This window comes from Ochotona princeps, chromosome 10 (genome assembly GCF_030435755.1).
Source record: "Ochotona princeps isolate mOchPri1 chromosome 10, mOchPri1.hap1, whole genome shotgun sequence".
Classification (NCBI taxonomy): Eukaryota; Metazoa; Chordata; class Mammalia; order Lagomorpha; family Ochotonidae; genus Ochotona; species Ochotona princeps.
In genome coordinates, this window is record NC_080841.1 from 32,759,993 (window position 1) to 32,787,894 (window position 27,902).

Below are 27,902 nucleotides of genomic sequence, written 5' to 3' on the forward strand. Positions count from 1 at the left end.
TCCCAGCCCCCCGCACCCCTCAACGCCGGCCCCCGAAAGCCGCGCGGGCCGGGCAGGGGCGGGGCGTAGGGCCAGCTGAGCTATCCCGTCGGACCGCGCCAGTTTGAATGAAAGCTCCACAAGATGGCGGCTGCGGGGGCCGAGGCGCGAGGAGGTGAGGCTGGAGCGCTGCCCCCCCTCTGTCCTCCCTGTTTCCAGGCACGCTTCCGAGGTCCAGGAAGCGAGGCCATCCCGCGGTCCAGGCAGCCGGCGACGTGGCGGGTGTCCTCCTGCCGCCCCACTTGACACGCCGACCCCAGGATGCGCGCTGCAGGGCTCCTTCCCCCTCCTCCTGGCTGCGGACCCCGCTCCGGGCCTGGCCGCGTCCGCTCGCGTCCTGCGTCCCCTCGCGGGGCTCTGGAGGTGGGCACCCGCGTGAGCCCCCGACGCCCCGGGCTGTGTGGGGGCGTCGCTTGCCGCCGGGCGCTCGGCTCAGGTCGGCCGCTCAGCGCTGCCTGCGGTGGACCGGGCGCCGCGGTAACTTTGCTGTGGTCTCCCGGCTCGAGGTTTTGTGGGCACGCTTGTGGTGAATCCTTTGTGGTATTAGGGGCATTGCGTGTGGTGTTCGCTTTGGCTTTTTTTTTTTTTAACTGAGAAGCGGGAAACGGTCTCTACAGGTATAAACGTGACCTTGGTGTGTATCACTGGGGGGAAGAAAAATCGGGGTTGAAGTGGGTTTAGAAACGGAGTAAGTGAGGTGCTGCCCAGTACGGACACAAAAGAAGGCTTAATTGCCCGCTTGGTGAAATTCTCCCAGAAAGTAGGCGTGTGAGGGCACAGCCTGTGCACTGCGGCTACTTTGCTGCCCCCCAGGAACTTGGTATTATTTATGTGGCCATCGAAGAAGCACACTGAGCACGCGCACGCGTGTGTTTGTGAGTGTGTCCTTTTGCGCGCGCTCTGAAAGCCCGGCACTTTCAGCGTGTTCTGGAATTCAGAGGTTCTTTGGTGCTCTGCCCCACGTAGATTGTCTCTTTGTCCCAGAACTTTCCTTCCTTTGAGAATGCAGTGGTTGGTGTGAACTAGTGGAAGGTTTTATTAGTGGTGTAGAAATAGTTAATCTTGGTGAACTTCTTCTATTAATACAGGCTTTTAAAAATTCATTGCAGTTTTATTTATGTATATATTCAGGTTTGTTTATTCGTAAAGATAGCCTTTCCATCGAGCGTGGTGTTTTGAATGCTCAAGTAGATAAAACTCTTGGGAAGCAGCAGAGAACACAGCTTGGGTAGATAACTAAGAGATTCAACGTCATGAGGTTAACTTTACACAAGAGGCAAATTTTTCCCGTGATGGAAGCTTAAGGAAATAATTACTTTTCTGCTTCAAACCACCACTCCAAGTCAACCTGTTCCTCAGCCCCAGTGTTTTAGGAGGTTACTTTTTTTTACCCCCCTTCCTTCCTTGATTCGGAATTATGAGCAGGTGGTGGAAATTGTGCTTCAGAGTCCGCCACTGAAGTCCGGGTGCGAATTGGGGATGGGCATGTGAAGAAAGAATAAACGTAGAGCAGCTGTGCTCTTGCTTCCTGCGAATGTCCTCAAAACAAAAGGTTATGGCCACTACCTTGGAGAGCTACCACATACAGCTCTAGTTTTACTGATGGATTTCTGTTTGGCAACCAAGATCATCTCCAACCCAGTTTTTTCAGTGAATTTGATTCCTAAAAAGATCACAAACTAGGTAGGCTGGAGCTGCATTGACCTTGACAGCAGCCAGGAAAACAGGTTAATTACATTTTTCTAAACATCACTTTGTGTTCATTTGTATTGCAAGTTGAGTATGGTAGCATGATGACTACAGAAATTTGGAAGTAGAATCTTGGGCAACACCAGCGATTTTCTGGCTTTTCTAAGGTAGACCATATCTAGTTTTCTGCTAATCTGGCATCTGGATTGTGTAAATTGAACATTACTTAACATCCAGCTTTAAAAAACAATACGGAAAATGAGTGTTGCCAGAAAATCAATATGCACTCCGTTTTCGGAGTTGTAACTCTTCAATTGGTTCACCTTGGTACTACAGCATGGGCAGAATAAGTGGAGTTAAATTTTATGCAGCATTCTAAGTTGGGAAAACTAGGGCAAACATTTTGTAATTCAGAACTGCATTTTAATTAGGTGTCTTCTAATTGTCCAATTGAAATGAATAAAGATACTTTCCAACAAATTGAAGGTTGTATTTTAAAATATATTTTGGACGTACTTTTAAATAATAAGCATGTTGTGGAGATCTCTATTTTATATACAATAATCTATGTAGAATAAAATAAAGTTTAAAAATGTTGCCCTGTTGACCTTTGCCACCTGTATGTAAAGAATAGTTAAACATGAAACATTTTGTTCAAGTGGCTTAGTAGAAATTAATGTCAGTTATACATAATAAATTCATGAGAAATATCCAAGACCACCAGTTTGCTAAAGTAGTTCTTTAATACTTTATCTTGAAGACACATCATTGGTTTCTTCTCATGTGCATTTTTAGTCCTGTAAAATTGCCAGGTGCAGGGTGGGGATATAGAAGTTTTAAGATTTTTTTGTTTTAATTGAATAGTTGTTTCATTAGTAAAGAATTGTATTTTCTTATTGTAGCTTGGTGTGTGCCTTGCCTAGTTTCACTTGATACTCTTCAGGAATTATGTAGAAAAGAAATGCTCACATGTAAATCGATTGGAATCACCAAAAGGAATCTAAACAATTATGAGGTGGAATACTTGTGTGACTACAAGGTAGAAAAGGTAAGGCAAATATCTAGTCCGTTAAAAGAGACCTAATCAGACTTCCTAATTTCTATAATATGAAAGAACCTTGAAAGTAAGCAGAGTTCTTAATGTTTAAAGAGTAAATGTTTGATCTCAGATTGGCTTTTCTTGTCATTTTGTTCCTGGATCATATTTCTTCACTATTACCTGAAATGAACCTAAAATTCAAACCAATTTTAACATTCATCTCAAAAAGCATTGTTTCTATTTCCTGTCATAATGTTAAACACCAGGTACTAGTGAGATTTCATAAATTATAGAATGGCCTGAATTTCCAAGTCATTTCTAGTCTTGATTTTAGGACCGTGTGACTAGCAAACTCATTTAACTTCACTTGATCTTAGCCAAAAGGCCGAGAAGCGATAACTCATTTAACTTCTCTGGGCCTTCCTTTATTCTTGAAAATGGCAGGGTAATTCTGTTAAGATTTTATTATTAATCTAAGCCTTTAGGATTATATTTTTGGCAATTTATCTGTAGCTTTCCTCCTTCACCCCAAAACACATTTTGTGGTAATTAAAGCTATTAGTTTCTGTCAGGTGAATGTCTTGAGAATCTTGTTTAATCTTTTGTTTTCCTCCATCTTCTATGTTAAATCACTCACTGAATCCAATGTTTTGAAATGTTAGTCCTTTAGTGTCACTGCCTTCCCTACTCAAGTAAACTCTTACAGTCAAGCATTTCACCTGCACTCTCACATGCTTTACCACAGAAACAGCCCAGTTTGTAAAATCTGGATTGCCCAATCAGTCTAGTTGGAAATGTCATATAATCATGCATATTGGCGCCATTAAAACTTAATTTTATTCTCCTACTGCCTCAATTCTATTTGACAAAGACTTTTTGTCTATTGCTGTCTTTTTCTGTTCTTGTCATTAGTTTTCCCAGCTTTGATTACTTTTTGGATGTGATACTTTTTCTGATTTATCTTCTTCGGATTAAGATCCCCCCTGCCTCAATGAAAAATACAGTTGAAGCTTCAGGTGTAAACTGAATTTTCCTTCACTACCAGCTCTCCAGATAGTTACCCAGTCTTTCAGAGGTGCTTTGATTTTTCTTCCTGGCTAAGGAATTTTCTTAATTCTTGATGTTTTTTTTCGCATTAGGCTTCCTTTTTCACTGATTTATGTCCACTGATAAATATTCAGATCTTCCCTCTCAGAAATCTTCTTATCTCCTCACTCATAAAAGTACTTTCCTGTCTTCTGCTTCACTTCCAATAAAATTTTTAATGGCTTTATTGAGGTATAATTCACATACCATCATAAGGACCACTTATTTTAAAGTATACATTTCAGACATTTTAGTATACTCAAAAGTTTTAGAACCTTTTTCAATATCCTCAAAAGAGACCTTAAGCCCCTTGGATATCAACACGCAGTTCTCAGCCACCTCAAACACCTCAGCCTTAAGCAGCCATTGTTTTCTCTGAGGGTTTCCCTCTTGAGACACTGCATATAAAAGGAATGTGACAAAATGTGGTTCTTTATGATTTTTTTTTTACTTAATGTATTGTTTTCAAGATTCATCCATGTGGCATACTCAGATAGTTCATGACCTTTTTTTGGCCAAATAATATTCCCGTATATGGGTATATCACATTTATCTGTCACTTGATGTACACTGACTTGTTTGCAGTGCAGTAGTATTGTAAGAATACTGTTAGGAACATTCATGTGCAAGTTTCTCTTGGGACTTGGTTAATGACCTGGAGTGGAATTGCAGGGTTATACAGAATCTCATTATCCTTTTGTAAGAGCTGCTAGACTGTTTTCCAAAGTGCTACATGATCCCTTCCTTCCCACTGCCAGTACATGGGAGTTTCAGTGTCTCTTGCCTGTCCAGTACTTCATGTTTCTGTGGGATCATCCTAGTGAGTGTGATGTGATTGTTCATTGTGGTTTTGATGAGCATTTCTCCAAGGGTAAATGATACTGAGCACTTTTTTATGTGTTTTTCGGACATTTATGTCTTTGGAGAACAGTTTGGGTCCTTTATCACTGTGTTGTTTATCTGTTATTGAGTGTAATCTTTGTGTATATAGTCTGGATATAAGTTCCTTATTAAATATGATTTGCAAGTATTTTATTTTGTGGTTTACCTTTTTTACTTCCCACAGTTTAACTCATATTTTTCTGGTTTATACCTCTTTCAGCAGCCTTGTAATTGCCAAATTTAAAGAAATCAAATAATCTGTTATGCTGCTGCATTAAAACTGTTGGCTGCCTTTTCTAATATTAAACCGTCTTGTTTATAGAAAGACTTCATAGGCCCACATTTTGGTTCTATTGTTCATTGATCAAGTTCCTTGGTATCTTTGTCACTTAGTTGGTCTATAAAATGAAGATATGGGCCCAGAGCAGTGGCCTAGCCGCTAAGGTCTTCGCCTTGTATGCACCAGAAACTCATTTGGGCGCTGGTTTGTGTCCCAGTGGTCTTGCTTCCCATCCAGCTCCCTCCTTGTGATCTGGGAAAGCAGTCGAGTATGGCCCAAAGCCTTAGGACCCTGAACCAGCATGGGAGACCAGGAAGAAGTTCCTGCCTCCTGGTTTCAGATCAGCTCAGCTCTAGCCATTGCAGCCACCTGGAGAGCGAATCAGCAGACAGAAGATCTTCCTCTCTTTCCTCCTCTCTGTATATATGACTTTCCAATAAAAATAAATAAATCTTTTAAAAAATGAAGATAGTTATATAGGACCTATCTCTTGGGAGATGACTAGCATTCGGAGATAATATGTTTAGAATGCTTAGAGGCATACATGTGGCAGTTACACTCTATCAGTGTTTGTTACCTCTGTTACCTTTCTCCTTAATTCCTCCTAGTTTTCTTACTGTTCTTTAGAAAGCTCTTTAAGTGTTCCTTATTCTTTCTCTGAAATGTAGGTCATCACCTGGGGCTGCCCTTGGCTCTCTTGTCACCTTGAAGTTGCTCTGTAGGTGACCTCTTTCCCAGTGGTTTTTAGTTACATCTGGTTGGTTCAGGACTCCACAGACCTTCCTGAGGTCCTCTGTGTAACTGCTGCAAACATCCTCTACAGGCACCCGCCTCAGTACATTCCAAACTGCACCCGTTTTCCTCCCTCAGAATACTGTGCCAGTATTTCGTGTCAGTAATGGAATCATCATTCTCCCAGTTACCTCACCTCAACTTTCATTTATTTCTTTTTTTCCATCTTACCCTCTGAATTCAGTAGGTGATCTAATGTGTTATCTCTACCTTTTTGTCTTTTCCTAATGACTTGTATTTTCACAGAGATAGAATTACATTGAGAGTCTGTGTTTTTATTTGGGACACTCAAAGTTCTTGTAGAATTGGCGCGTGTTCTAGCTTAGTTTCACATAGTTATTGTTTTCTTGTCATACCGTGTGATTGCTTGCTTTGCATATTTATACCCTCAGCAGCCTGCTTTGGGCCTTACTCTTACTGAGTCTCAGGTGTTCAATCTCTGAGCCCATATTCACAAATTGCTAATCTTTGTCATCTCTTTTTCTTTTACATATTCAGCGTAAATGAAAGATCTCCCAGCTTGGTCCTTTATTTCTGTTGACTACTGCAGGTAGCTCATGAAAATCCCCCTGTCCGTATCCTGTTCCTTAGGACTCTATTACAGTTGTGTCTTCTGATTGCACTGGAGCTTTGCCTAAGCCCTGTTAGTTTCTTGTTGTCAGTCAGACTAAAGTGAGATGCTTTGGCATGGGACCAAGGTTCTGTATCATCTGGCCAACAACCACCTGTCCATCTCATTCCTACCCTCATAGCCTATTTTCTATCTGCATAGAAATGTTTGTAGACTTCATTGTTTTTAAGATTTATTTTTTTTATTGGAAAAGCAGATCAGATTTACTGAGAGACAGAAAAATCTTCCATCTACTTGTTCACTCCCCAAATGGCTGCGATAGTGCAGTGGCCAGAGCTGAGGCAATCTGAAGCCAGGAATCTGGGTATCCCACATGCAGGCAGGGTCCCAAGGTTTTGGGACATCATCTGTTTTTCCAAACCACAAGCAGGGAGCTGGAAAGGAAGTGGAGCAGCTGGGACATGAACTGGCACCCACATGGGATCCCAGTGCTTGCAGGGTGAAGATCCAGCCACTGAGTCATTGCGCCACATCCCATATGTAGACTTTGATTTACCTAAAGCTGAGGGAGTACCTGCTATGTTCTGAGCATTGTTTGAAGCCTAACAATATAGCTTAAAAAACAGACATAATGAGGAAGGCAAATGGCCGAGTAAGCCATTTGTAGAGTGAACCAGTGGATGGAAGATCTCTCTGTACCTCTGCCTTTAAAATAAATTTTTTTAGACAGGCATAACTTACATTCTCATTCCTCAAACACATCATACATCTTTGTACCCTGTGCTATTCTCAGCCAGTTTCTACTTCGTGATAATATTGCTTCCTTTTTCTGCATGGCAAAATCTTACTTAAAGAAGTTCAACATAGGTATTACCAACAATTATAGAATCACCTTTCTTCCTTACCTCCAGCAAAATTCTTTTATGTTTAGGACTTACAAAGTACTGTTCTTGTCATTATTCTAGAACTTGTCAACATTTTTAGTTTTGTTTGTCACCTTGTCTGTTACATTATTAACCATTTGAAGGCCAAGACCGTGTCACATCATAATCCCTGTAGTCAGTGGTTACTGAGTTGAATTGTCTTTTGTGTGAGTCATTTCTCCCTGCAGTCACTACTAGATTAGCATCATTCTTAGATTTTAACAGTAGTTTATTGACTAGTATCTCCTGTTTCTTCTTCCCATAGATGCATTCAACAAATATTTGCGTTTCTTCTATGTGTCAGGTACTATATTGGGCACTGGGAAGATGAAGGTTAATAAGAAATAGGGCAGGCATTGTAGTCCAACAGGCTAAGTCAGCACTTAACAAATGGCTGCATCCTGTTATCAGTGTGTCTGCTTCAAATTCTCACTACTCCTTGTTCCTACTCCAGCTTTCTGCTAATACAGTTGGAAGTTGGTAGATGATGGCCCATGTGTGTGGGTTCCTGCCACTCATGTGGGAGATCCAAAAGGAGCTTCGGCTTTAGCGTGCTATTGAGGGAATAGGGGAACTGAACCAGCACATGGAAAGTATTTTTCTTATTCTGCCTTTTAAATAGATAAATTAATGTTAAAACAGAAAATGAAGCAGTCCCTCAACTTTTAAGAATTTTCTGGCTAGTGAGAAAGACTGGAAATAAATAATCCCACATGGTACGAAGAACAGCACTATACAAGGTAGGAGGGACACCTAGGACAGCTAACAGAGCTTCCTAGAAGGTTTGATGTCCAATTAGGGCCTGAAAAGGAAACTATTATGCTTCATATGACTTCTATCCAGAGAATGGAATGATTGAAGATGAGAGTGGGAAAGAATAAGAGTGAGTGAAATGTCTTTTAGACCATTCTAATGCAAAGGAGAGTAAGATAAAAGGCTCTGAAATGGTGATTGACTCCTTAGGATAATAATCCAGAGAAATTTTGGCACTGAGGAAAGTGGATTGACAGGGAAAGGCAATGACTCATGCATAATTGCCTGTTCTGAAAGGCTGTTGTAATAGCCTAGGCAAGAAGCAATGGTGGTGAAGAGTAGGTAGATTTTTAATTATTAAAGATATAAGATTTATAAGTCAGGTTTGAGGTCATGGAGGGAGGGAGGAAGTCTGACAGCTGAGGAAGCCATATCTAGGAAAATAGGATTTCTGACTTGGCCAGTGATGTAGTTGATATTACTGTTCACTGAGATCCAAGATCCATGAGTGTAATGAGGGGAATGGATTGGATTTAGGGAATACAGTTAACTATATTTTAACTCATAAGTTGGAAATGTGGCTCCAAGTCAAGAGTGCAGTCTAATAGGAAATGAGGTTTATTGAAATACCTGGCAAAAAAGATAATGCTTGGCTGAAGTAAGTATTTACTGGTCATCTGCTGTGTCATGGGCTAGTAACCAGGAATTTCAGCAATGAAGGACATGGAGTTATGGCCTCTGCCATTTTTTGTTTGTTTCTTGACTTTGTTGTTGATGTTAAGAGAATTTGTTTCAAGAAGCTGGCATCTTGAGGAAAAGGAGTTTTTCTTTTATTGAAGTTGCAAAACCATGAATACATTTGTATAAAGTACCTAATTAAAATTTCAACTCATGCAAATATAACGGATTGAAATATAAAATTTCAACTCATGCCCTGAAGAGACTGAGGAACTGATATTTAAATTTAGTCTTAAGAATAAAACACTGAGGGTGTAGATCTTGAGGCAAGAGACAGTTGATTGCAGTTAATGGCTAGAAGGAAATGAGATGAAGCTGGAAGGATAAGGCAGGCCCAGAGGGCGGAACCTCTTACAGGCCAAGCAAAAAACCTTGGATTTCATCTAAGGGCAGTATGGAGCAATGTGATCCTTTAAATGAGTGCGTGCGTGGTGAGATGTGTATTGACACCATGACTGGCTTTTGTGACCTGAATAGATTGGATAACAGGGGGCCGTGCAGTAGTCCAAGCACAGCAAATGTTGAGGATGGAATTTGAGCCCTGAGGAATAGTGAGAAGTACCTGTAGGTAAACTGTCAGAGATGAATATAAACCAGCAAGATAGGTAATACGAAAAGAAAATGTAAATCTTGAATTCTGACGGAGACAGTGGGTCAGAAAATTACGTAGAATCCCTTGAATTTAGTAGTGGAAGAACTGCTTAATGGCAGCTTCTGTGGCATGAACAGAATAGCTGAGAGAATGAGTGTAAAAACAAATCAGAGGTGAGAAAGTAGAAGTCTATTACTAGTGTGGAAAATTTTTCAAAGATTTTTAGCTTTGAAGAGAAGGAGATAGAAAGTTAGAAATGGCGAAAAGGTGCTTAGGATTTAAACATTTTTTTATTTAAGGGCCTGGCTCACTAGCTTAGCAGCTAAGTCCTCACCTCTCATCAGCTGGGTCCAGTATGGTCGTAGGTTCATGTCCTGGCTGCTCCGCTTCGCATCCAGCTTCCTGCTTGTGGCCTGGGAAAACTGTAGAGTATGGCACAAAGTCTTGGGACATCGCACTTATGTGAAGACCCGGAAGAGGCTTCTGGCTTCAGGTTAATTCAGCTCCAGCCATTGCTGAGTGAACCAATGGACAGAAGATCTTTCTGTATCTCCTTCTCTCTGTATATCTGCCTAATAAATAAATAAGACATGCATGTTATTTTAAATATTGAACATTGTAAAAAGCCTTATCTTCTACCCTGTTAACCTAATTCTACATTATTTATCATTAGTAATTTAATGTGTCTCCAAAGATTCATTGTTTATAGATGCATTTACATTCTTTTTTTTTAAAGATTTATTTATTTTTATTGGAAAGTCAGATATACAGAGAGGAGGAAGACAGGAAGATCTTCTATCTACTGATTCACTCCCCAAGTGGCCACAACGGCCGGAGCTGAGCCAATCCAAAGCCAGGAGCCAGGAGCTCTTCCGAGTTTCCCACGCGGGTGCAGGGTCCCAAGGCTTTGGGTCATCCTCGACTGCTTTCCCAGGCCACAAGCAGGGAGCTGGATGGGAAGTGGAGCTGCTGGGATTAGAACCGGCGCCCATATGGGATCCTGGCGTGTTCAAGGCGAGGACTTTAACCATTATGCTATTGCACCAGGCCCTCATTTACATTCTTAAGATTTAGTTTTATTTTGCTTTTTAAAAATGTGGGATGTGTAAAAGCTAGTGAGAACTATTTTGTGTTTTGGAAAAACTGAAGAGACTGGAGGAATAATTGATGGGAAGAAGTAAATTCATTGTATCTGTGTCCACCTTGGCTATAGAAAGTATCTGTGAAAGGCAGTAATTAAGAACAGATGTCACATGCTACTGAAAATGATGGAGAGGTATAAGGATGGGACCTTGAAAGGTGTAGGAGGCAAAAAATGGGTGTCTTCCAAAATGGAGAGAAAGCATTTCCCAATTATTCTGGGGGATCGAAAGTATGTCGATACTGTGAATTCATGTCAGGTATTAAGGTGAACCTAAACAAAGGCAGTTTCTTTTGGTGTTGTGTGATTTTCCTGCAGCATTGTTCTTGCCAAGTTGCCCCCTTCATACAAAACAATTCCTGATCAAACAATCATTACTTCTTTAAGATTTTCCATTTTTATAATTACTGAAAAGGAAAATTTATAGAAAGGAAGAGAAACAGAAAGATCTTCCATCTGCTGGTTCACTCCTCCAATGAATGGCTGCAGCTGGCCAGAACCGAGCTGAGCCAATCCAGTCCAAAGCTAGGAGCCAGAAGCCTCCTCCAGGTCTGCTACATGGGTGCAGGGTCCCAAGGCTTTGGGCCATGCTGCTTTCCCAGACTACAAGTAGGGAGCTGGATGGGAAATTGAGCAGCTGGGACATAAACCGGTGCTTGTAAGGGGAGGATTAGCCAGTTGAGCCAATGTGCTGGGCTGAAATGATGTATTTAACATTGAACTCAACAGTAAGACCAGGTATGCATTGTGAAGCTAAGTGAAGTAATATTGCACATAACTTTAAATTCTTAAAATACAAGGGTGTATTTTTTTAAAAAATCTGTTTTCGAAAGGCAGATTTACAGACAGAAGGATAAACAGAAGACAACTTTATAAAACATGGGATGGGACTGGTGCAGTGGCATAGCAGATCCATCTTTTTTTTTTTTTTTTTTACTGTGTACAGGTTCTGTAAACCAGGTCTCAATTCCTTCTCTCTATCAGTTATTAGCATGAAAATTGATGCATTTCGTAACTACTATAGTTCTCATGCTAGGCTTCCATGAAACCACTGCCATCCATAAAGAATCAGGTCTTTCTACCATGAATACTATGTTTATTTCCAAGTTGATATAAAAATTAGCTAATGCAAGGATAGAACACTTTTTTTTTTTTAATTCTTTGTCCTTTCTGTCTATCCATCTTCCCTCTTTGTCCTTTCTGTCTATCCATTTTCCCCAAAGTTACAGGGCTCCCATCCACCGCTTGACTCTTCAGATGACTGGACCTGAGCCATAGCCAGCTAGAAATTCAATCTGGGTCTCTAAGGTGGATGGCAGGGCACAGTTATTCCCAAAACCTGCATTAGCGGAAAGCTGGAGTTGGAAGCTAGAGCTGGATTTCAAACCCAGCTGCTTTCATTTGGGATGTGTGCATCTTAACTACTAGAGTGAAAGCTAACTATAAATCTAATTTTTAAATTTGATATGTGTTACCACATGAACAGATAATAGGTGACCAAGCAAATATTGAGGAAACAGAATTGCTATACCAATTTTTCTCTTAGGAATTCATAGTTACTGTTATTTTTAAATTGAATACATGTTTGTAGATATACTATTATATATAGGCGCTTCAGAAAGCTCCTGGAACATGCTTCTGTGTACAGCTAGCCTGGATATCAGATATTTTATACCATAATATTACCTTTTAATCTCATTTTTGTAAGAATATTTTGAAGTCCTTTTGTACATTCTGAAACATGTTGGCAAAGCCTATGTTGTGGCAGACAGTTGGGCTCTTTTGGGGTAAAAATCAAACTCCAACTCTTAGAAATAGCTTATACTTTAATTTTAAAAATGTGAAAAAGGGAGTTAATACAAGCAGGTATTGGGCAGGAGAAGCAGGAGACACTTCACCAAAGACATGATATTTGAGCTACTTTTAAAGATGAGTAGGTGTTTCTCTACACAAAAAGTTAGAGATGTGACTGAAGTGAGAATTCATTATGTAAATAGGAGAGAGTGATCTAATTAGGGAGACCATTGTGAACAAAGCAAACAAAAGTATGAAAAGGCCTGTCATGGTGTAATGCTACAACAGTTCAGTATGGCAAGAGGACGGCATGTGTGTACCACTAACAGTTTTTAAACAAAATAATAACTTCTGTGGATTTTTCTGTTCTCGTAAGAAAACTCTGTACTTTAGTTAAAGAAGGATATGTTGGAGTTTTATTGATCTGGAAGCAGGGAAACCATGTTGGGAGGTAAATGTAATCGAGACAGAAATTGAAGACATGGAGTGGCTATTGCCACAGTGGTACGGATGAGCAGGAAGAAGTCCATCACCAGAGAAACTAGGTGATAGGTTGAGGAGGAGGAGTTGAGATTGACCTGGTTTGTGTTTTCTGAGTTTTTGTAGATGTCATTTTTGCCCATCTGATAAAGTATATAGTAGAAACCCATTTAACAAGGACAGAAGTGAGTGCCACATGGTTAGATTGCTTTGGAAGCTTGCTGGCTGAATGTTTGAGAGACTATTAAGATACATGGAATTGCAGATAAACATTTGGATTTGCTGGGATATAATTTTTAGGTAAAACCATTGGATTGATGAAGTTACCTGGAGAAAATTTCTAGAGCTGAATTTTCAACTTGTAATCCAAAACCCTGAAATTACCCAAAATGTTACATGTGTGATTTGTTTTGGATAGGTCTATAGTTTTCATCAGATTCTCAAAAAGGATAAACATTTGAAACTGTAAATAAGAGCCAACTGTTAAAGCAGTCTCAACAAAACAGAAAGGGAGAAAAACCATAATGTGGAAATCTGAGAAGGAGTGGACAGGCAAAGTGCCTGCGTCAGTATGAGGTCAGATGAGATGAAGTTTGAAGAGTTTATTTGTTGATTTGGCAGTTAGATTAGTAAAATTGTTCCAGATTAGCAACATGGAGTTATGTATTTGTGTTTCATAAGTTCACAACAAAAACGAAGAATGGTTGGTCTATAATAAAATTAAAATTCTTCATTCAAGTGTTCAAGATTGTCTAAAATCTGCTCTTGTCTTTCCATTAATTTTATTTCACATCAACATTCCAAACATAAAGCTAGATGAATCCATCATTTCTTAAAAGATTAGTTTATTTTTATTGGAAAGTCAGATTCACAGAGAGAAGGAGAGACAGGAAAATCTTCCATCCGCTGGTTTACTCCCCAAGTGGTTAGAGCACCCGGGGCTGAGCTGATCTGAAGCTTCTAGGAGCTTCTTCCAGGTCGCTCACATGGGTGTAGGTCCCAGGGTCTTGGGCTATTCTCAGCTGCTTTCCCAGGCCACAAACAGGGAAGCAAAAGGAAAGCAGAGCAGCTGGGACATGAGTTAGCGCCCACAGAAAATGCTGGCGTGTGCAAGGCAAGGACTTTAGCCACTAGGCTACCGTGCTGGGCCTAATCACTCCATCTTTAAACTGTCTTCTGCATACTTCCTACAAATCTCAGCTGCAGGCTTTTGTTCCTGTTTACATGTTCCCTAGCCTACACATTCTGTCAGTCTTTAAGTGTGGTTGGCTCTACCTTTTCTGTTACCTCTTCTGTCTAACCTATATTGATTTCCTTCTTTATATTCTTGTATTGGTTGATTGTTGTATTGACTGTCTTTTTTTTTTTTTTTTTGCATTTTAAATGGCATTGCCTTGTGAATTATTGCCTTCTATCCATAATGGGATTTTTCAGGTCTAGTGTGATTTTTTTTAAATACTTGCATTTCATCATCCTTCCTCGTAATCCAAACTTCAGATACTTTTTTATAGACACCACAATGTGCGAGTGCATCTAACTTCAGCCAGTATAATAGGGAAAAATGCATGTAAGAAGAAATTCTTTTTATGCATTCTAATTACATAGGAATGATTTACGGATCTTTTTTTAAACCCTTTTTTTCATTTCTATTAGTAATCAAAAGTTCATTACATGTCACAATAAGAAAACTTACATAATACATAAGCTTATGGTGTTTTTGGATTTTATTCAGAATTTTAGATTATTGAATTTTAAAGTGATTTTTCTGTGTAAATATTTCAAGAAGGAAGTGTGGTTTTTGATCTGAAAACTAAAATATGCTTATAAATAGAAGACAAATCTACAAAGTAGAAATAAAATATTGCTGTTTCTATACTCTTTTGCCAAAGGCATTCATGTTTTATATTTACTTTCTACAAATTACATAGGCTGAATGGGATTAACGTACAGAACTTGGTTAAAATGCAAGTGACTCATCCAAGATTAAACAGTAAGTTATTTCAGAAGTAAACTTCTGTGTCAGATACTCTTAACTTTTGGTCAAAGAAAAAAAATTTAAGGATTCATTTTTCTTGGAAAGGCAGATCTACAGAGAGAAGGAGAAACACAAAGATCTTTCATCCACTGATTCACTCCCCAGGTGGCTGCAATGGCCAGAGCTGAGCTGATCTGAAGCCAGGAGGCAGGAGCTTCTTCTTCCTGGTCTCCCATGCTGGTTCAGGGTCCAAGGCTTTGGGCCATCCTGCACTGCTTTTCCAGGGCACAAACAGGGAGCTGGATAGGGGAATGGAGCAGGTGGTATTGAAACCAGTGCCTGTATGGAATGCTGCACTTGGAGATAGAGGATTAGCCAATTGGGCTGTTGCACCATCCCTGGTCAAAGGATAATTTAATCATGTGACTTAAAACCAATATATGTTTGTGATTTTTCCACTGCTTGCTGGCAATATGTGGCAGGCACAGTGCAAGGCTAGGGCAGGAAAAACTGCAACAGAAAAAAGAAGACCAGATTTGCATTGCTTATAGTAAAAAAATAGTTTAGTGGAATCGATATGTTCAGTACTTCCAACTGGATCTCAAAACTGTTTCAGTATATACTTGTTAGCAACAATCTTAACATGTCCTGGGTACTTGACAGCAGACAGAAATCCTTAGACTTCAGGGAGAAAATTTGATTTGAAAAATACGTAAGTGTATTTCCGTGCTTTTTTAAAATTTTAGAATCACAATATGTATTTTCCCTGGAAACCATTGCCATGTATATCCTGGCACCATAATTTAACCATAGTTTTAAAAAAATTTAATTGTGATTAAACCAGAAAAAGGTATGTTAAGCTGATTTTCAAAAAAATAAGCAAAGTAGTAGTTATTTTTTTTAAAGATTTATCTATTTTATTGGTAAGGCAGATTTACAGAGAGCAGGAGAGACAGAGAGGCAGTGATTCACTCCCCAGGTGGCTGCAATGGCCAGTGCTGCACTGATCCAAAGCCAGGAGCCAGGAACTTCTTTCCAGGTCTCCCACAAGGGTGCAGGGTCCCAAGGCTTTGGGCCGACTTCGACTGCTTTCCCAGACCACAAGCAGGGAGCTGGATGGGAAGTGGAGCTGCCAGGATTAGAACCGGCGCCCGTATGGGATCCTGGCGCATTAACCATTACGCTATCACGCCAGGCCCAGTGGTATTTATTTTTAAGAGCTATTTATTTTTGAAAGGTATAGTGATAAAGACTGGTGCAGGAGAGAGAGAGTGTGTGTTTCTATCTTCTAGTTCACTCCTAAATGAATGCAATGGCCAGAGTCGGGCAAGGCAGAAGCCATGAGGAATCCCATCCTAGTCTCCAATAAGGGTGACAGGGTTCAAGTACTTGGGCTATCTAACTGCTTGCTTTCCTTTTTTTTTTTTTTAAAGATTTATTTTTGGGGCCTGCAAGATGGCTAATTGGCTAATTCTCTGTCTTACAGCTCCACATCCCACATATGGGCACTAGTTCATGTTGTGGCTGCTTCACTCTATCTAGCTCACTGCTTACGGCCTGGGACAGCAGTCGAGGAAATCCCAAAGCTTTGGGATTCTACAAGCACGTGGGAGACCCAGAAGAAGCTCCTTGCTCCTGGCTTTGGATCAGGTTAGATCCAGCTGTTGCAGCCATTTGGGGAGTGAATCAGCAGATCAAAGCGTTCTCTTTTTCTATGTGAATCTTCCTTTGCAGTTAAAAAAAATATTATTTAGGATTACAGAGAGATATTTACAGCCTCCGATTGCCTCCCTAAATGGCTAAAACAGTCATGGCTGGGCCAGTCTGAAACTAGAAGCTTCTAGGTCTCCTACATGGGTTACAGGGACCTAAGGAGCTGGGCCATCTTTGGCAGCTTTCCCAGGTGCATTAGCATACAGTTGGAGCCGAAGTGAAGCAGCCTGGTTTCACTGGTGGCCATATGGGATGTTGATGCTGCAGTCAGTGGCTTGATGTGGTATGCCATAGTGCCAGCTCTTTTATTGCTTCCCTTTGAAGGCACTTGAACAGGAACCTGGAGGGGAAGAAGAGCAGTCAGAACTCAAATCGGCTCTCTAACATGGAATGCTGGCATCACAGCAGCAGCTTAACCCACCATTCTACAATTCGGGTCCTGAAACGTTCTTTCAGTTCAAAAGAATTACTGCTTGTTGAATAGAATATAATAAAAAATAAAGATGTTATAATGGGGATAAAATAAACTAACTTGGGAATAAAATAAGCTAACTATTGAAGAATGGCTTGCTCCTACACAACTGCTTCACCACGTTCCCCAGCCCAACATGTGCCTTAGCAGTATGTGAAATAACACATACATAGCCTAGACCTTCTGAGACATTAGTCATTAATAAATTATATCACAACTATCATATGCAACCTTACTTCATAATGAAAACTAGTAGTTTTTTTTAGAAAAACCAAGTATCCCAATTGAAAATTTTTTCTGATATATGAATCAAAAAAATTGTCAAATGCAATTTAATTGTTCTATATTTCAGAAATATTTTATGATATCACTTTGTGGTATTTCAAAATGTCATTCCCAAGGACCCCCCGCCCAAAAAAAAGACTTTAGAAGTCATTAACTTTTTTAAAAGATTTATTTATTTTTTATTGGAAATACGGAGGAAGATCTTCTGTCCGATGGTCCACTCCCCAAGCAGCCGCAAAGGCCAGAGCTGAGCCAATCCAGAGCCAGGAGCTCTTCCAGGTCTCCCAGGCGGGTGCAGGGTCCGAAGGCCCTGGGCTGTCCTCGACTGTTTTCCCAGGCCACAAGCAGGGAGCTGGATGGGAAGCGGGGCTGCCTGGATTAGAACCGGCACCCATGTGGGATCCTGGCGTGTTCAAGGCGAGGACTTTAACCACTACGCTATTGCGCTGGGCCCAGAAGTCATTAATTTTTTACACTTAGTTGTCTTTTTAATGAGAAATCTTAGTGAATATGGCATCATGGCAGACTTTAAAAAAAGAAAACATAGGTCACCGGACTGAGGGCAGAATTTCAGGGGTCAGCGTCATGGCATAGAAGGTTAAGCCTCCGCCTTTGGTGCTGGCATCGCATCTAGGCATTGGTTCACATCCCAGCTGCTCCACTTCTGATCCAGCTCCTTGCTCAAGGCCTGAAGCATAGAGAATGGCTCAAGTCCTTGGCCCCTGGACCCATGTGGGAGACCTAAAAGAAGCTCCTAGCTTTAGATCAGCTTAGTGCTGGCAGTTAGCGGTCATTTGGGGAGTGTGCCAGTGGACGGACAAGATCTCTCTGTGTGTGTGTCTCTCCTTCTTTCTATAACTCTACCTTTTTTTTTTTTTAAAGATTTATTCATATCATTACAGCCAGATATACACAGAGGAGGAGAGACAGAGAGGAAGATCCTCCCTCCGACGATTCACCCCCCAAGTGAGCCGCAACGAGCCGATCTGAAGCCGGGAACCTGGAACCTCCTCCGGGTCTCCCACGCGGGTGCAGTGTCCCAATGCATTGGGCCATCCTCAACTGCTTTCCCAGGCCACAAGCAGGGAGCTGGATGGGAAGTGGAGCTGCCAGGACTAGAACCGGCGCCCACATGGGATCCCGGGGCTTTCAAGGCAAGGACTTTAGCCGCTAGGCCACGCCGCCAGGCCCAACTCTAACTTTTAAATAAAAGTAAACATATCTTTTTAAGGCAGAATTACAGGTACCATAGGGATAAATGAAACTATTTGCTTTTTGGTGGCTTGAGTCCCTGCTGCCATGTCCAATTACAGATGAGTATAAACAGGATCAGCATTTTCTAGAACAGCACTGTCAAACAAATATAAAAGAAGCTACAGGTGACATTTAAAGTTTTCTAGTAACAGTAAGCAAAAATTTAAAAAAAAAGGTGAAATTGCTTTGCATAATACATGTAATCCAAACATGTAATCAGTATTTTTTTAAAAGTTACATATTGCATGATTTTTGGAGCTAGTTTTGAAAATTCAGTCTGTCTAAAACTTAATGCATTATTCAGGCTAGCCACATTTCAAAGTTTCAGTAACTAGGTATTAGTAGCAACTGTGTTGGACAGTCATCTATAGCACATTTGTAAGATTTGTGCCTGTGACATTGAGAAATACAAGTTCCCTCATGTCTAAATTCCAGTTAGGGACTTCAGAGAATGCTGCATCTGTGCTGGCCAAGTGAGCTACCAACCTAGTTCAAAGTCAGTTAGCTTGGGGTGACTGGGTGGCATCTATTTCCATGATCAAAATAAATATTTGCTAGTTTAACCTATGTTTAGTAAAATATTTATAAGCCTCTGTACCTTTCTCTTTTTCCAGGTAAGACTAGTCTGTTGTCAAATACGTCACATTTAAATTATTTTATATAATATTTTAAAATAATGTTAGCTATATGGTCTACTACATCTGTCAGGAATCTGCACATATTCTGAACTATTACCAAAAAAATAACTACCTTATTCTGTTTTTGTAGCTATCCTGTAGTTTATTGCAATATATTAAACTGAAAAAGAGCAGAACTCCCTTTGGGAAACTAAATTCTGTACTTCCAGGGTTGGTTTGATTAATTTATTTTAGCAAAAAAGTATTTAACTATACAGCAAAGCTTTCTATGTATACATTAATGTATTTTAAGTACTTCAGACTATCATAATCTGATTTACTCTTTTTTTATATTTTAAGGATATGGAATATTATCTTGTAAAATGGAAAGGATGGCCAGATTCTACAAACACTTGGGAACCTTTGCAAAATCTCAAGTGTCCATTACTGCTCCAGCAGTTTTATAATGACAAGCATAATTATTTATCTCAGGTAAAGAAATGCAAAGCAATAATTCCAAAATACAATAACAAAGCTTTGAAACCTGCCATTGCTGAATACATCGTAAAGAAGGCCAAACAGAGGATAGCTCTGCAGAGATGGCAAGAGGAGCTCAACAGGAGAAAGAATCATAAAGGAATGATATTTGTTGAAAATACTGTTGACTTAGAGGGCCCACCTTCTGACTTCTACTACATCAATGAATACAAACCAGCTCCTGGAATCAGCCTGGTGAATGAAGCCACCTTTGGTTGTTCATGCACAGATTGCTTTTTTGAGAAATGCTGTCCTGCTGAAGCTGGAGTTCTTTTGGCTTATAATAAAAACCAACAAATTAGAATCCCACCTGGTACCCCCATTTATGAATGCAACTCGAGGTGCCAATGTGGACCTGATTGTCCCAATAGGATTGTACAAAAAGGCACACAGTATTCACTTTGCATCTTTCGAACTAGCAATGGCTGTGGCTGGGGTGTAAAAACACTTGTGAAGATTAAAAGAATGAGCTTCGTCATGGAATATGTTGGAGAGGTATGTTGAACTTATCACATAGCAGATAATGTTCATGTAAGCTTAAAAATTTGAAAAATTACAACCTTTTACCTTGGTAGTAAATATTTAATACCTTTTTATATTTGTGTAGAAATTTACCTTCAGATTTAGAGAAATCAGTCACTGGCATCATTAGATATACAACCTTTAACAGAAATGAAAAATACATATGATGGCAAGTTGGCATAGTCATCTTTCAAGAAACACTCAGGCACTGAACCTCACATTCATGAATCTTTAAATATGATCCAACAATTTTTACACAAAAGAAGAAAATTAGATCTAAACAGATGCTGACTTTGGAACTTTTATAATGTGCTTTGTCTTTTAGCTAAATACAGTTAAATGCAATTGCAAACCTTTAGTATCAGTATTAAAAATATTATATAGAATAGGTTAATGCTTTATGAGCAAATATTATAAAATAACCCCAAAAAGCATTTGTTACATAGGAAAATCACTATATGCAAATGCCATTTTTCAAATTACTACATAAGTACGAACAAACTTATACAAATTATATGGAAGTACATATGAAAAATGGAATTTACTGTGTGTTACATACTATTCTAAGTATCTTACATATTATCTCACTAATATATCTTCATTATTACCGGTAAAACAATATAGTCACAGAGAAAACGAGCAGTTTGCTCAAGGTTTCACAGTAGTAAAGAGCCAGGATTCTAAACCAAGGATTTTGAGGATGGAAAACTACGATCAGTGTTCTTGACTCCTCACCACAGTGCCTCGACTGAATCGAGGGATATCCTGTGACTAGAGAGAGGTGTGTGCCTGCCCACTGGGGTTCTCAGTTCTGCCTGGTGTTTTATGTAAAGTGGAATTGGAGGACTTTAAATTACCTGTATTGCATGAGATCCCTGTTTTGATCCTCATATGTTAATGTTTTTAATCCAAGAGAGATCAGCCCTGTTAGTTCACTGCCTTAATGCACACAGTGTCTGGGACTCAGCCAGTGTGAAGCTGGATGCTGGACGTTCAGGCCAGTCTCCCATATGGATGGCAGGCATGTAACTACTAGAGCCGTCATTTGCTGCCTGCGGGAGTGTGCGGTAGCAAGCACTTGGCAGTAGAATGGGAACTAAAACCCAAGCATTCCTATATGAAATGTGAGTGGCCCAGCTGGTTGCTTAACTATAAGTGTTTGCTCACCTCTGATTGGCATACTTTTAGACAATGGCAGATAATTTTAAATGACAAAATACTAGATCTTTTTTTCTTTAAGATTTACTTATTTGCAAGATAGGATTACAGAGAAACTATGCTTCCTTGCGCTTGTTCACTGACCGCATGGCAGGATCTGGGGCAGGCTAAAGCCAGGAGCCTAGGTCTTTCATGTGAATACAGGGGCCCAAATATTTTTGGCTGTCTTTTACTGCTTCCCTAAGTGCATCAACAGGGAAAATACCAGATTATTTTTTTTTTGTAATCAAAAGCTGCCTTTTTCCCCCCATAACCAAATTTGTTGACAATCACGAATCACATTCATCATTTTTAGTTTCTTAGCTGAGTGGTGCTCTTAAGAGCAGAACTGCAAATAACTTTTGAAATACAACATTTCATTAAAACAACCTATTCAGCAAAATAAAGCCTTCTGTATAGTTAGCTGCAGGTTTAGTATAACTTCTCTTATGCATCTATAACAAATTTTCATTTGTAACTGAATACAACTTAGAGGAAAATTATGTGGGGAATATGAAACATTTTTTTTTCGTTGCCCACAGCCTTTTGGCTGTAAAACATTATTTGCAGGCCATACAGAATTATCTTTAAAATTAGGCTGTTGCATATTTATTGAATTTCAAGTCCTCTTTGCAGACCAAATAGTTTTTCAGGCTTTAGGTGGCCTGCGAGCCAGATGCCCTTCACCCCTGCTGGAGCACATAACCCTCTAAATTAAGTCCTTTGCATTCATTCACTAATATCCGTCACACAGCTGTAGTTGTCTTGCATTCAGAGCATCCTAGTAATAGGGAAAGTAGTGTGGTATTTCATGTGATTATATCAAAATCCTGCTTAAAAAGCCACAATCTTTGGCACCATCATCTTCCCACCTTTGCTTTCCTACTTGTCATCTAGCGATTTGTTTGCTTGCATGATTATTTTGATGACACTTGGATTTCTTATTTTTTTTGTAGACACTAACTTACTGATTTGTGGATGGGTGTTTCCTCAATAGCTTTGTTCTGTTTAGGTAATCACAAGTGAAGAAGCCGAAAGACGGGGACAGTTTTATGACAACAAAGGAATTACTTATCTCTTTGATCTGGACTATGAATCTGATGAGTTCACAGTGGATGCAGCTCGATATGGAAATGTGTCTCATTTTGTGAATCACAGCGTAAGAAGAAATACTTAAATATAAAAACAATTCAACCTAGTACTATTTTTAATGAATAAGTGTCACTAAACTACTTATCTCTTAGCATTTCCAACATATTTTGTTATAAAGGCTTCTCCCCGCCAGGGCTGAGCCAGGCTGAAGCCAGGAACTCGAAGGTTCTCCCAGGTCTTCCACACAGGTGCAGGGGCCTAAGCACTTAGGGCATCCTTCACTGGTTTCCCAGGTGCATTAACGTAGCTGGAATGAAAGTGGAGCAGTCAAGACTCAAAACTGCACCCATGTGGGATGCTTGTATCACAGACAGGGTTAGTGTGCTACACCACAAAGCCAGCCCAGCCTCTTCTTTTAAACTCTATTTTATGTTATTGTTACATTAGGAGCAGTGTGTGCTTAGGAAAATAAACATTGAGGTGCCTACCAAACAGAATGCACTTTGGAAATCATTTAGATTTTACAGTAAATTGTTAAGATATTCATATCACATGAAATCAATGACCAGAGATTTAATGGTTTAAGAATCACATACAACAACAGATACCTCAGTTAACACAAAGATTTAGAATGTTTAGAGTATTTGCCTGCCAGTTTGTCAGCCAGTCAGTCATGCTTTGAAAATAAAGAATTCCAAAAGTGAGCAATTTGTAAATTTTAGCTTGCATGACATCTGAGTAATATACTGAAGTCTCATGCCATCCTGTATGTGCCTGTGGACATGAATTATCCCATTGAATCCATGTTGCTTTCTGGGCTACCCATCCATTAGTTGTGTGGTAGCTGCCTTGGTTATCAGAATGTCATAGTACTGCAGCGGTTGTGTTCAAAGAGCTCTTCCTTAATGTCTCCAAAATGCAACAGTAGTGATGCTGACAATGACAAAAGGCACATAAGCTATGACATGCTTCTTCCAAGTAAAAAAGTGGAAGTACAGTAAAATATTCTGAGAGGAAACACAGTCACATCATTTTTATTACAGTGAATTGTCATAATTCTGCTATTTACTTTTGTTATTTTTCATTATTAATTATTGTATCTAATTTACAAGTTAAATACCTGTATGGGAAAAAGCATGGCATATATAATAGATAAGCATTTGGTACTAGCCATGGTTTTAGAAATCCACTGGAGTGCATCCCCTGCAGATAAGAAGTAACAGTTGTACATTTGTGACTGACAGTAGGGGTGTGTGGCGGGGTGGCAGTGGCAGGGACACCCAGCTGCTGGAGTCATCACCTGCTGCTTCCCAGGGTGAGCACAGTAGGGAAAAGCTGGAGTTAGGAGCAAAGCCAGGACTTGAACTGAGGCATTCCAGTAGGAGGCTCACATCCAATGACACCAAATTCTCACCCCTAAATATGTTTTGTTAAAATTGTAAACATCAACATTTTTTTATAAATTTAAAAAAGTTAAGATTTAAATTATTTTAAAGTTGCATTCTTTTTAATTTGTATTTGGTAGAATGTAGAATATGGCTAGACTGTTAAGTGCAAAATCTTATACTGTATATAAACGCTTTCCAAAAATTAAGTTCATGTCATGTGAATAATATATTAGGCTTCAGTGGTTGACATTGCCTCCATTTATAGACAAGAAAAATGTTACAGGGTTAAGGTAAATGACTGTTTAGGGATGTACACCTTCTTAAACTGCTGATGGATTTTGTACTAAGAAACAAATGTATAATTGGCAGTGATGTTAGAGATCTTCTGACTCCCTTTTTGCTCTTCTGATTAACTGTGGTGCAGTAAGTTAACCCTCCTCTCAGGACATGCACATTCCCTATCATGAGTGTCTGGTTCAATCACTAGTCCACTTCTAGTCCAGCCTCTTGCTAATGCCACTGGGAAAGCAGAATTAATGGCTCAAGTACTTGAGTCCTGCAAAGGACCACTCACAAAGGACACCCACATGGCTTTCAGGCAGGACTTCAGCCTGGCTCCTGTCAGAGTGATGAGCCTGTGGAGAGGAAACCAACACAGATGAAAGATTCTCAAAAATGTTTTAAAGGTCCTTTTTTTCCTTACGTGTAAGTTTGAGATACAGTCATCCCTTTGTATCCATAGGGGATTACTTTTAGAACCCCTGTGGCTACCAAAATTCTCAGATGCTCAAGGTGAATTTGTGTATATCCTATGCGCATTCTTCCATATCCTTCAAATCAACACTTAAATACCTTAACATACCCAATACAGTATAAATGGATGTTATACTGTATTGTTCAGAGAATAGCAAGGAAAAAAGTCTGTTGCATGTTCGGTACACACATTTTCAATACATGGTTAATCATGCGTAGAGGTTAACTGTACTCTCCAAACAGATAAGTTCTGTCAAATAAACACTTTAAATTCCTAAGGTATTATAAACCAAATCTCTGACATATGCCACAATTCAGTATGAAAATTTCAAAATACAAATAATTTACTTGGTTAAGCAGTGAAACTTTATGTGCTGATTTGATTTTTTGTTCAGGTTTTACTGTTTTTTTTTTTTTTTTTTTTAACAATACTGTGGTTCTTTGAAGTAGTTACAGTGCAATATAATACAATATTATCTGGGATTTGCACTAAAATTTTTCCAAAAGTTGAAACGAGGTGAACAAGGTTGGCATACATTAATAATTATTGAAGTAACATGATGGATACATGTGGAGTTATGCATTAATATGAATAGTTATTTTTAAGTGTACATGCCTTAAAGGCCTCTAACCAATAAGTAAATTTATTTACAGTAGATTTAAATAAGAATCTTGCGAATTAAATATTTCATATCACTTGTAAAAGAACTCATTCATGTATTTTTACCTAAATCTATTCTTTCTTTTTAGTGTGACCCAAATCTTCAGGTGTTCAATGTTTTCATTGATAACCTTGATACTCGTCTTCCCCGAATAGCATTATTTTCTACAAGAACCATAAATGCTGGCGAAGAGTTGACTTTTGATTATCAAATGAAAGGTATGATTTTCAAGTATTGTTCCATTGGTTTCAGTTTCAGTATAAAGGATCAAGTCAGTAAAAGACTTTAGGTTATCTGAAACATCTGAAATAGACTGATTAGTTAAGGCTGAGATTCAAGTTGAAAATAAGTGGCTGTAGGAGCTGGCCCTGTAAGATCCAACACTAATATGACAGCTAAACTAAAGTCCATGTCTGCCTGAGCTTGCTTAGGCTTTGAATGATCAGTCTTCCATGTGACATTACTTCCTGATTATTTTCTAGAACTCCCATCCTAGAAGCTGATTTATTTTAACCTTTTTCCTCAATATAATTTTAAACCTACATTTGTAAATTTTTACTTACATGTATCACTAATATATTTTTGAAAGATTGAAATTGTAATTTAAGTACAAAACTATCCATTCCTGCCTGTATCCTTCAAGAACATTTAATTCTGATTTAATTTGATGTTTCCTATTTTTCTGAGAATAATGCTTTTTATATATTATTTGACTTCATGGTATGTGCTGTTAAGTGAAATGAATGAACAGAATATGGAATTTTCCCAGTTGTCATTTCAGAAATTTTCACAAATTTGGGCTACTAACATTTTGCCTGTTACTAGCCCGCACTGTTCTGTCAAAGGCAGTTTATAACGATTTCTCTCTGAATATTCATTTATCTGTAAACACAAAGGGAACTTGTATTCTTGTGGGAGTTAACTTTTTCTAGTAACCTTGAATATGTAGGCACCCTTGTTAGTTAGCTACTTTAAAGCTAATGAGAAGTTGAGGTTCATTCTAGCTTGTGTTAACTCTCCTGTATTTCTTTGCACTCAGGTTCTGGAGATGTCTCTTCAGATTCGATTGACCATAGCCCAGCCAAAAAGAGGGTCAGAACAATATGCAAATGTGGTGCTGTGACTTGCAGAGGTTACCTCAACTAAATTTTTGGAAAATACAGCTGGTGATAATTTTGTTTTTCTCAGATATAACAATTTTAAAATATACACTTTGGACTCCCTTCATAGTATCACAGGTATACCTACGTTAATTTATGATTAATGTTTCAAGACATTTGCCAAATGCATTACTGAGTTTCCTGAGGAGAGGTACCCACAGTCACATGGGCTAATATAAAATCTACCTATTTAATGACTAGATACCCAAAGTGAAAGACAAATTTTTCAGATCAGCATGTGGATTATAAGCCTGTGGGAGCAGAGAAATGTCTCAATTCTTTGACAAGTGTTAAATAGTTGCTGAGATCACAGTCAACCTGCCGTACAACTTAAGAGTTAATTCAGTCTGGGTAAATATATTCTATTTTTGTTACTGTATTGTTATGCCTCTTTACTGTTCACTGTAGTTGAGACAAGTAGGTGATGCTGAATTTTATACTCTTTTCTACTTTTTCATTAAAACATTGATATTTTAATGCTACAGAAATGTAAGACATAAAATTAAATGTAAAAAAATCAAATACAGCTTGATTTTCTATTTTGAAACAGTCTGTCCCATTATGAGGATACATATCAACCTGTAATTCTTGCCAAATTTTTTAACCTTATAGAAGACAAATCTCCAAAAATTCCTCTCTTTAGTCCAGAATGGCTGGATATTATGCTTCAGTGAAAAGACAGGGCAGTGGGACAAGGTGGATTTTTGGAGTGAAAGAAAAGGAAAATGGAGCACTTTAAGGGTACTTCTGAATTGCTTGATTTAGGAGATACATGTAAAAGTACCTTGGGTCTAAAGAGTAAAACAAGAACCTGGGGTGCCTCACTAATAATAATGTAACATACATCAATCTGATGGCCTTTCAATTTCAGGCTACTTTAACATTCCACCAAATTCTTATATTTCCTGTGGGCTGTTTTTTGTTTGTTTGTTTGTTTTAAGATTTATTTATTTTTGTTGGAAAGGCCAGATATACAGAGAGGAGGAGAGACAGAGAGGAAGATCTCCTGTCTGATGGTTCACTCCCCAAGCAGCCGCAACGGGCTGGAGCTCAGCCAATCCGAAGCCAGGAGCCAGGAGCCAGGAGCTCTTCCAGGTCTCCCACGCGGGTGCAGGGTCCCAAGGCTTTGGGCCATCCTCCACTGCTTTCCCAGGCCACAAGAGGGGAGCTGGATGGGAAGCGGGGCCGCCGGCATTAGAACTGGTGCCCATATGGTATCCTGGCACGTGCAAGTCGAGGTCTTTAACCACTGTGCTATTGCTCTGGGCCCTCCTGTGGGCTTTTCTTAAAATAATCTATTTTGAATTGATATTTGTCTCCTATATGAATTTTTTAGATGTGATAAAGCTGAACTTGGCCAAAGTATGTTTCTGAATTATGAGATTTTTTATGTAGCTAATGACTTATAAATACGGGAGCTAATACTCACTTTTTGGTGGGGGGGGGGTGTTTGTGTTTAGGGTTTTGTTTTTGTTT

At 39.3% G+C, this 27,902-nt stretch overlaps 1 protein-coding gene across 3 annotated transcripts; it reads left to right on the plus strand.

The window, feature by feature from the left end:
- Window positions 1-13: 13 nt before the first annotated feature.
- Window positions 14-26,648, plus strand: SUV39H2 (SUV39H2 histone lysine methyltransferase). 3 transcript variants are annotated; one of them, XM_058669274.1, is made up of 6 exons: window positions 14-154; window positions 2,631-2,776; window positions 19,476-20,147; window positions 22,384-22,530; window positions 25,355-25,484; window positions 26,306-26,648. In XM_058669274.1, exons 1-6 carry the CDS (start codon window positions 124-126, stop codon window positions 26,410-26,412), a joined length of 1,233 nt encoding a protein of 410 aa, XP_058525257.1. In that variant the 5' UTR covers window positions 14-123; the 3' UTR covers window positions 26,413-26,648. The 3 variants fall into 3 exon arrangements, with proteins under 3 accessions (XP_058525257.1, XP_058525258.1, XP_058525259.1); XM_058669276.1 differs by lacking the exon at window positions 14-154 and adding an exon at window positions 231-402; XM_058669275.1 differs by lacking the exon at window positions 2,631-2,776 and having other exon boundaries at window positions 29-154.
- Window positions 26,649-27,902: the final 1,254 nt, after the last annotated feature.

Bases quoted from the DNA above. Each gene is read 5' to 3' on its own strand.
- SUV39H2 (XM_058669274.1), top strand. From the start codon at position 124: ATGGCGGCTGCGGGGGCCGAGGCGCGAGGAG. The intron at 155-2,630 runs GTGAGGCTGGAG...TTCTTATTGTAG, and splicing joins GGGGGCCGAGGCGCGAGGAG to CTTGGTGTGTGCCTTGCCTA. The intron at 2,777-19,475 runs GTAAGGCAAATA...TTATATTTTAAG, and splicing joins GTGACTACAAGGTAGAAAAG to GATATGGAATATTATCTTGT.